The sequence below is a fragment of the Equus asinus genome, chromosome 7, assembly GCF_041296235.1.
Source record: "Equus asinus isolate D_3611 breed Donkey chromosome 7, EquAss-T2T_v2, whole genome shotgun sequence".
Lineage (NCBI taxonomy): Eukaryota > Metazoa > Chordata > Mammalia > Perissodactyla > Equidae > Equus > Equus asinus.
In genome coordinates, this window is record NC_091796.1 from 9,173,925 (window position 1) to 9,183,673 (window position 9,749).

Genomic DNA, 9,749 nt, shown 5'->3' on the forward strand with positions numbered 1-9,749 from the left:
AAAGCATCAAGCAACACAACAAATAAACAAACAAGCCAGTCTCTCAGGCAGAGGTCATGGTATAGTTCAGCACTGCCCAGTGTCCAGGCCTCTGGGTAACACTGTCACACATCTTCTGCATGACGATATCACCACACACCACCTTTTGATCTGTCAGGTCCTAGTAAATACGTACTATTTTTCACCGTGTTTTTCTTTAAATGAACTCACTTTGCATTAAGTTAATTCAAACATAATCTTTTCTATAACCACCTTAAATCAAAGGTGATTTTTCATAAATAAAGCTAATGCTAAAATAAAGAGATTTAAATATTTCCAAAATGTTTTAAATTCTACCTAGACACTGTCTGATGAATTTTCAAGCTGTTCTCCTTTCTTAAAAGGCGAGATTCTCTGGGTTTTAGATGGTACAATGAAAATGAAATCATGTCCATTCAAAGTGACCTGGAGAAATATCTGTATCATACCTCCTTATTGTGGCATAACTCCTTTCACTAAATAGTACTTTTGTCCAGCTTTATTGAAATATAGCTGGCATATCACATTGTATAAGTATTAGGAGTACAACATAATGACTTGATATATGTATATATTGAGAAATGATTACCACAGTAAGTTAAAATCCATCACCCCACAGTAACATTTTTCTTCTTGCGATGAGAACTTTTAATATCTACTCTCTTAGCAACTTTCAAATATACAATACACTATTGTTCACTATAGTCACCATGCTGTACATAAAACCCCCAGAACTTAGTTATCTTATAACTGGAAGTTTGTACCTTCTGACCACCATCACCCATTTTCCTATCTCCCACTGGCCAACAGCACTTTTATCTGCAATATGAATGGCTTAGAGTTGAGTGAAGTGAACGATAATATTAGCTTTCCACTACGTTGCCAATTAAAGAAAACACATTTACTTTGAATAGCACACATAGCTGTGTGTGTATGTATATGTATATATAGTATATGTATATATATACAATAGCTACCTGACTATACACTGCAAGGTAGAAGCCGTTGCATAGTAGGTATAACACTGAACTTGAAGTTATAAAACCTAGATTTCAGTATACACAGTCATATATGCAAACCCCATCTTTGTTTCTATAACCATGGCTGATCCATTTTACTTCTTTCGTATTTTAGTTTACGTATAAAATAGGGGTAAAATTAAATATACTTTCAAAAGCATGCTGGGAGAATTACATAAGAAAATATATGTGAAAATTCTTTATAAGCTGTAAAACTCATGGCACACCACAATGCAACGTGATTAAGTTACTATTATGAAGTCCCAAATTAAATTTCAATGTGTTTGCCCTCCCAGTCATTTTACTTTAAGCCAAAAGATTAGCCAAGATTTCTACAATGAATTCAGTCAAGTATCAGGATAAATATTTTCCATATGTTCAAAGATTACAACCACCATTAATTTCAAACGAAAACAATAGTTTTCTTTATTAAATGAATTTCTGTTCTCTTCTAATAACAAAATATCATTTCATATTCCATCCAATGTGACTGAGAGGTGCAATATTCTCACTAAGGAATTTTGTTACAATATAAAAATGAATTACTCATAGGATAATCCTGCTCTGTATCTTAAAATAAAGCTAATGGAGATTTATGCAGAAAGTTAATGAAAATGTTCTCTACCCAGAATTCTTGGGCTCTCTGGACAAAGTTACCAGAGCTTGAAGGAAAAAGAAAATACTGTGAGGAAAGTGAGGCAAAAGCAATAAAACTAAGGGTAAAGAAATTATAGTATCCTCTCTTTTAATTAGTCTCATTTGACAAAAATCACTTTTTCTGTAAAACAAGCACTTCGAAATTTACAAAGTCTAGAGATCATCTGTAGATGATGGGAAAACAGGTAATTTTTATTTTGTTTGTATTGCTTGCTTTTTATCTTCCACGGTTTCTAAAATGAAGTGGATGTAAATAGAGACAGACCAAAGATACAAATGCCTAGCAGTCCACTCAACAGTGTTCACAAAACTTATTACGATCCAAACAGAACAACACACTACAAGAAAAATACCTCCAAAATGACAATTTCAAATCTACAGACTTCATATTAAACTATTTCCTTCATGTTGTTTTAGACTTATCCACAATATCAACTATCACTGAGCACTTTTGAAAGACATTTAAGGAAATTGGGAACATAAACCTTACAGAGATATTTAACCACTGTATCATTACCCTACTCACAATTTATTTCAGTCATTTGAAAAATTTCCCTAAATACTAGTACAATCTTTCTTATCTGAGGGAACGCCATCTTTTAAGGTTCACCTTGCCAGCAGTCATGTGTAAATCTATCAAGATAAAAAGTGAGATGTGAACTATTCTTTCTCACCCCGGATTTATCTGCTTCCCCCAGGTATTGCAAAGGCATAATCATTTAATATCAAAATCCAGCAAAATGTCTGGGTTTGGCTTTTACAGTTAGGCTTACTTTTATTTTCTTTGTTTTTGGCTTTAAGTTCTGAAAAATTCAAAGAACATCAGGCATGCCCATATGCACACATAGGGATTTTTAAAAAAGGGAAAAAAATCCCACTTATGTAGATAATAGAGGTTCTAAGAATACCTGAAATGTCATACGCACAACCATACAGTTGCAAATAAATTAATAGATAGAGATTGGATAGAAGGTATAAATGACCTTTTTCTAAAATGGCAAGAACCAGTAATTTTTGTAGATATAGAGAGATAAGTATAGATACAGAAATAAGTGGCATGTACACAATGTTATCATACATAATAGTCACCATGAATAAAAATCTAAAATAAAAATAGCTCAAATAATTAGAATTTGCATACATTCTAAATCCATTTTTAATGAGAAAGAGATAAATGATAAATAACCATGGATATAACGGCTCCATTTCAGAAACCAATGCCCAGGATACACAATATTCTAGAATGAGTAAAGATATGAGCACACCCAATACAACTTCCACATGTTCAATCTATAGATTGAGAATTCCTATCTAAAGTAGTAATCCTGAAAGAAATTCTTTTGAACTTCTGAATCATCAAAATTATTAAGTTACTTATACATTTTATCTTAAACATATTTATTGCATCTAATTCTTGCCAAACTGCTAACGCATGTCATACAAAATATAATCTCTCTTCACAAAATAATTTCTAGAGATTTGGGAGACCAGAGAAATTTTAAAATACTCTAATCTACCAAAAAATATGCAATTGCACACACAGAATTCCCAATTATATTAATGAATGAGCTTCTATAAAGGGGTAAATTTTCATGAACATCTCTCATGAAAAACTATTCGCTTTCATCATCAGAGGAAAGCTGTTTGAGAAAGAAGAGAAAAACTTAGAGTTTATAGGAAGGAGATCAATAATTATCAAGCCAGGAATGGAGGTGTCTTGAGGTTTTAATCAAGGAGGGAGGGAGGACAAGAGGTAGATGAAGCAACAACATGTTGCTAAAACAAATAGAGACTATGCAAAAGAGGAACTCCTGAACAGATGTTCAGCTCATAAAGTTGGTGCTCATCAAATACTCCAAATGTCTTCCTCTACGATGCCCTGCTTCCCTTACAGCCAGGTTGGGGCAAAGTGACTATTACTGGCCTAATTTACTATGAGTACATTAGGTGATGTAGGAAGTATTTACTGTTAATAACCCTGAATTAATACAACACGACTCTGGAATATTCACGCACCCGCACACACACACACACACACACACACAGTGTGTACCATGTGATAAACAGTAGATGTTCCATGTTCATTTTGTCATTTGTTGAATGGGTAATACCAGCCTATCCTGAGACATTTCTTTGATACCCACACATACAACTACCTGACATTGAGTAAGAAATAGAAAAAAATTATGTAAAATACCATTTGTCTGTGTACTATGTGTCTGTGAATATTCACACTGATGTATTTGAACAGAATTCCTTGAAAACAATGATGTGAGGGTTGAGTCTAGAATTAGCCAAACTGTGGCAATCTGGAATTTGTACAATGATGGTGATGATGATGACGTATCACTCCATAATGCTATATTTACTTTTGCTACATTACTGAGTCAATAAGCCAGGTATAAAGTTATTAATGGTCTCGGTGACTGAGTTCTTAGTTTATCTGCAAACCAAGAATAGGCTGGACATTTTGCAATATATGCCTTGCTGACTAAATTTAACTCATCAGAGGTAAGAAAACAGGTGCTCAAAGCTAAGAGATAATATTGACCAACATGCATTTGCTTTATTTTTATTAGTATTTTTAAGTGACTTTTTCTTTAAACAAAATACTAGCCACCATGGTACCTTGTGAATTATAATACCAATCATGCAACAGATAAGATGGTTAGAGGAACTAAATTATTGTAAGAGCTTTTAAATCCTACAAAAGGAAAATAATATAGAAACAGTGGTATATTATAAAGTTAATACAGAATTTAAAGAAATGACTCTTTATAAGAGTCATGTCAATATACTTTTAATAATACCTTTAAAAACATAATGATTTAATAAACATATTTTTAAAGGACATGAGTAAAATTCAGCAAAATGGTTCCATTTTTTCTCAAAATTATTTTCCTAAATAGAAGAAAAACTGACTAAGTCGTCAAGATAAATTCCAAAGCATACATTCAAAAAAATGTGTAACACTTACTACTTGCCCTGAATAGTTGGCTAAGGAACTAACCTCAACAGGTAGCACTAGAGGCGGTGGGGAGGCACAGGGCCAGGGCCCTTTCAACCACTCCCCTCAGGAAGCTCTTCTGGAAGGGCTGCCCCACAGCCTAGAGGGCAAGAAATGCTTTTCTGCCCTCATTCAGCGTAATAATAAGCACTAATGTGTGAGGAGTAAAGGGGACATTAGAACATTTCATCTCAAAAGACATTTTCACGTCATAATAATCTCTGATACAGCCAGCCTCATACCTACAGCTTTTTTTCTCCCCTTAGAATATTATAAAATTTGGTTTTTGAAAGCATGAGTTCTGTCCATAATAAATCCAATATCGGTGGATATTTTTAATTATAACTATTTTTATTTTGAAATTTAGTTTTGAACATAAACCATAAAAGAACCATTATGTATCCTCTGAGTTAAAAATATTATTTTTTGGGAAAAGTTCATAGTTCTGAGTCCATAATATTAGGAATATGGTTATTAACTATGAAAAAGAAATATTAATGTTTAGATAATTCCTATTTCTATGATTTTGGGTATAACGATACATTTCTGTTTTTAAGCCACACAATATTTGCTTAGAGTTCCACTATCTTAGGGGACCCACTTAACTTAGTAAGCTTCACAGAACCACGTGTGTAAAGTTTCACCATTCGAAGTCACCGTTCTGAATACTAGAATATTCTGAATAGAAAAGTCTCTAAAGTTCTTTTAAATAAACAATATTCTCCAAAATAGTCAAGGTTAATTCAGTTTAATATTTTGATTTAAAATTAAAACAAAGTGGGGGCTGGCCCCGTGGCCGAGTGGTTAAGTTCGCGCGCTCTGCTGCAGGCGCCCCAGTGTTTCGTTGGTTCGAATCCTGGGTGCGGACATGGCACTGCTCGTCAGACCACGCTGAGGCAGCGTCCCACATGCCACAACTAGAAGAACCCACAACGAAGAATACACAACTATGTACCAGGGGGCTTCGGGGAGAAAAAGGAAAAAATAAAATCTTTAAAAAAAAAATAAAATAAAATTAAATTAAATTAAATTAAAACAAAGCAAAATTATTTCAATACTCCGAAGTTCACATTTCTCAAATAGAAATGGAAGACAAAAGCAATTAATCTGTATAGAAACACGCTTATACTGTTTCCTAGGAAGGCTGTCCTTTACGAAGGCACAGCTGTAAACAGGGAGTACAGAAAGGGACTTTGGAAATGTAATTACACACTTGCACACATCTTGAGGGGGAATGGCGTTCTAAGAGGACAGTTCAAAGGCCATTAATGCCATAGCTACCTAAGAAGCATTCACTGCTCTTTCCTGGGATCCTATCTTATAATTAGGTTGCATATTCAGTTTTTATTGTATGCAATCCTGGAAAGCTCGGATGGGGAGGAATCCCATAGCCTCCAGGGCCAAGTGGGCAAGGGGTGGGTGTTTCAGTGTTAGATTCCTTATCTGATTTTCACATTCACGATGGCTCTGTGGAAGCAGACACATACCTCCCCCGGGGACTGAAATCATCCATTAGCTTATACTGTCTGAGATGTAAGACACAATTGAGATTTCAAGAAGACGGAAGACCGAGAACGATGAAGATGAGCAAGCACCCTGTGGGAGAGCAAGGGGCTTCAAAGGTCAAGTTCCTGAAATGGTTCTCCCCTCCAGCTCCAGCTCCGCACCTCCTTTCTCGGCAGATGACTGTGCGGGTGACAGATTTGAGCACTGCGTCCCGGCTGCGAGAAGCCATCAGCTTCCTGGACAATTGCAGCTTTTCACGTGGATTCTTCCTTATCTCCCTGGAAAAGAATGAGGCGCATTCTTCCACCCAAGAGCAGCTCCTGCAACCTGGAGGAGGGTCTGCACCCGGGGCCCGCTCCCTCTTGCCCGGGTGGGGCGCGCAGCAGCGAACCGAGGCGCCAGACTGGGGGGAGGGGAGTTTGATGCCACCCAGTTCTGTACTCCCCGCTTTTACAGATCTGCCGAAGTTCCAGAACGGGCCCCTTGCGTCCCTGGGGTACAGCCTGCGTCTTGAACGTGAAACCCAGCAGAGGCAGCACAAAAAGGCAAGTCTGCCTCTTGCCCCCAACACGCGTCCACCAACTCCTTCCTAAGCGACTCGGCGCATGGTGATCCCTCCTCTTTAGGGGCTGCGCCCTACCTTAGTTCAATTTTCTAACAATATATTTAGCACTTAATTTCTTTCTGTTTCTTTCTTTTCCAAAATGAGAAAATTAACGAAGTTCTCCCTTCTTCTCTTCCCCTCTCCAAGTTGTGGTATTCATCCATTCAGCAGGGAATGTTCTTGTTCGAGGCCGCTTTGCCCCCAGGATTCTGGAGCTTCGCAGAACTGGAACTTTGAGAACAGCGAGGTAGAGAAACATCCAGGGAATCCAAACAACGGGCACTTTCGCCCTCACATCAAGTTTTCTTCCTGCTCTGGACCGGCCCGCCCTGGTCAGTCTGGGTGCCCACCTCCCATCGCGTGCTCCCCGGTGACCTCCTGCCCGTCACTCTGACGGTCCCCCCACGTAAGCCAAGTCTGGGCAGCTGTCGGCCCAGGTGCCCGCCCCTCCTCTCCTGCCCTCTCCTGTCCACATCCCAGGTCCTCTACGACAGTCAACGCGCCCCTCTTACCTCCTCCTCTGGTCACTGGAGAAGTTTTGAACCCCTGGGGGTCTACACTGTTTGCCAAGTCAGGCAGAGCATCTTTCAAGAAAGAACTATGAAAAGGTCTCCATAAACTTTGTTGTTGCGAACGCTCCCGTGTCAGCGGCCCTGAACACACACCTGCCTGCACACGGGCGCAGGTACACCTGTCCCGGCGTACCCAGGGCCAAGGAGCCTGTCAGGGGGCAACTCTTCCGGGAGCATTAAACTCACTGGCCGTCGCCGGCGGGGATGTGCGGCGCTGGTTGGGCATCCAGAGAGAATTTCGAAATGGGCTTGGGAAGCGGGGACCAGAAAATGGTGATTCTAAACACACACACAAGAGCGTCTGCACACAGAGCAGTTCTCCCCAAAAGGCGCACACTTTAGAGAACAGACCATTGTGGGCTGCACTGTATAGAGACCCCCCCGCCGGGGCACATTCATCTTGGAACTGACAATCCGTTTCGTCTCCAGGACTTCTCAGTCTGGGTCCAAACCAGCACCGCGCATATGAGGATGGGGACCGAGGCGCTCCCGGAGCCCTCAGCCCGGTCTGCAGAGCCCCCCGAGGCAGGTGCGGGCTCCCAGCCCAGCCAAGCAACAAGCGGGCTGTCTGCGGGAGGGCCGGGTCCCTCTTCGCCCCTGTCCCCGCGCGGTCACCTCTCCCCGCCCCCCATCCCCAACAGCCAGCCGCGCCAAACGGGCGCAGGGGAAGGAGAAAGCCGAGCGAGCAACTCACCCCCAGCTTCCTGCTGCGGATTTTCACGTAGCCCTGCTTGACTATGTCGTTAAAGTTGGAGGCCATGGCCGGAGCGTTCGGCTTCCCCGAGTCGAGAGCCGCCGTCCGCCGCCGGGTCCGCGCAGGTCTCGCATCCAGCCAGCCGCCGCCAGCAGCCGCGCCGCCGCCCGGTGCCCCCGAGCTCCCGCCGGCGGGGACGCGGGCTGGGTGGCAGGGCGGCCGCGGACGAGGAACGCGGCCCGGCGCCGCGAGCAGCGCCCGCCCTCCGCGTTCCGGTCCTCACCTTCGCCCCCAGCCGCGAGCTAGCGCCGCGGCCAGCGCCGCCGCCAGCTGCGGGCGCCCCCTCCGCGCCGCCGCCCCCGGCAGCACCCACGGGCTGGCGCCTCACTCGCGGCGCACAGCTGGCCGGAGCGCACCGGCGCGGCTCCCAGCGCGGGGGAGGGGCGCGCGGGGGGGCGGGCCGAGTCGCCCGCCCGGCTCCCTCCCCCCGGCCCACGGGGTGGTTGGGCTCGAAGATGCTCGCAAGACGCGCTCCATCTCACTCGCGACTCGGGCGGGGAGCTCCTCCCGCCCCCCGCGCCCTGGGTCCAGCTCCCACCCGGCTCCCTCTGCCCGCAACGCTTCCCAGGGTGCGGGATTGCTGAGGACACGGCTCCTCATTCTGGGGCTCTTAATCTCCACTCCCAAACTGGACACCGGGGAAAGGGCGCTGGGGATGCTCCAAGGAAGAAGGCAAACGGGGGCGAGACAATTGTTTATTTCAATGGCCCTGTTTACAGTGCATTTTTATTCCTAAGCACACGTTCGCGTTCCAGGTCTTTGCCCCGTTAGGAAGTGTAAATCGACGCCAAGCCCTTCCTGGTGCACACAAAGAGACCAATCGTGCGCATGTGTCTAATCCCTCTGCTGCTGAAGAGACTGGAGCAATCAGGCGAGGCAGCCGGTCGCCGACGTCCTCGCCGGTAGCAGCAGCGAGGACCAGAGTGGACTGATTTATACATGCGTTTTAGTTAACTATAGCTAAAAGTGGCTCGTGGCTTTTAATCTTCTAGGGGAAGTGGAGACCATAGCTATTACTGGTGGATGCAAATGATTTATTGAAATGTTCAACTTATAAAACAAAACAATGAAGAACTTTGTCCCCTAATGTAGGAACGCATGACATTTAAAAGTAGGGTATTCTCTATTGTAAAAAAAATTTTTAATTTAAAAATTATTTTTGTAAGGTTCAGAGAAAAATACGGAGTTTTAAATTTTGGTTAGAGGCACTATATAGATTTTTGCTATAGGCAAGAATATTTTGTACCTAGTAACTAGGGATGTTTCTAACTAAAAAACATATAAAAATATTGAAATTTTTCTGTGACTCCTTTATTTACAGTCTATATTTAATAAAAGTATAAAAGATGGTGTTTATTTCTGCTTATTTTAGTGAGTAGTCTTTTTCCGTGTTATCAGTTAAAATTTCTTTGGGAACGTAATAGTATTGAGAGAAAGGAAACTACTTGATTGGGGGGAAAAAACTATAAAAACTTGAAGGACTAAGTAGCATGCCCCTCACATTAACTAAATGGACACGCCAAGGATGACTTTCGTCCCATCATTAGCAAGAGTCTCCATCTAGAACCTGTATAACCCAATGGAAACTCTAACTTGCCTTAGCAGCACACTA

At 42.3% G+C, this 9,749-nt stretch overlaps 1 protein-coding gene across 1 annotated transcript in view; it reads right to left on the reverse strand.

The window, feature by feature from the left end:
- Window positions 1-8,627, reverse strand: part of DOK6 (docking protein 6) — a 407,036-nt gene extending 398,409 nt beyond the window's left edge. Inside the window, exon 1 of the mRNA XM_044774853.2 lies at window positions 8,078-8,627. Coding sequence (XP_044630788.1) covers window positions 8,078-8,143 — 66 coding nt within the window. The 5' untranslated portion in view covers window positions 8,144-8,627. The remainder of the gene's footprint in view (window positions 1-8,077) is intronic.
- Window positions 8,628-9,749: the final 1,122 nt, after the last annotated feature.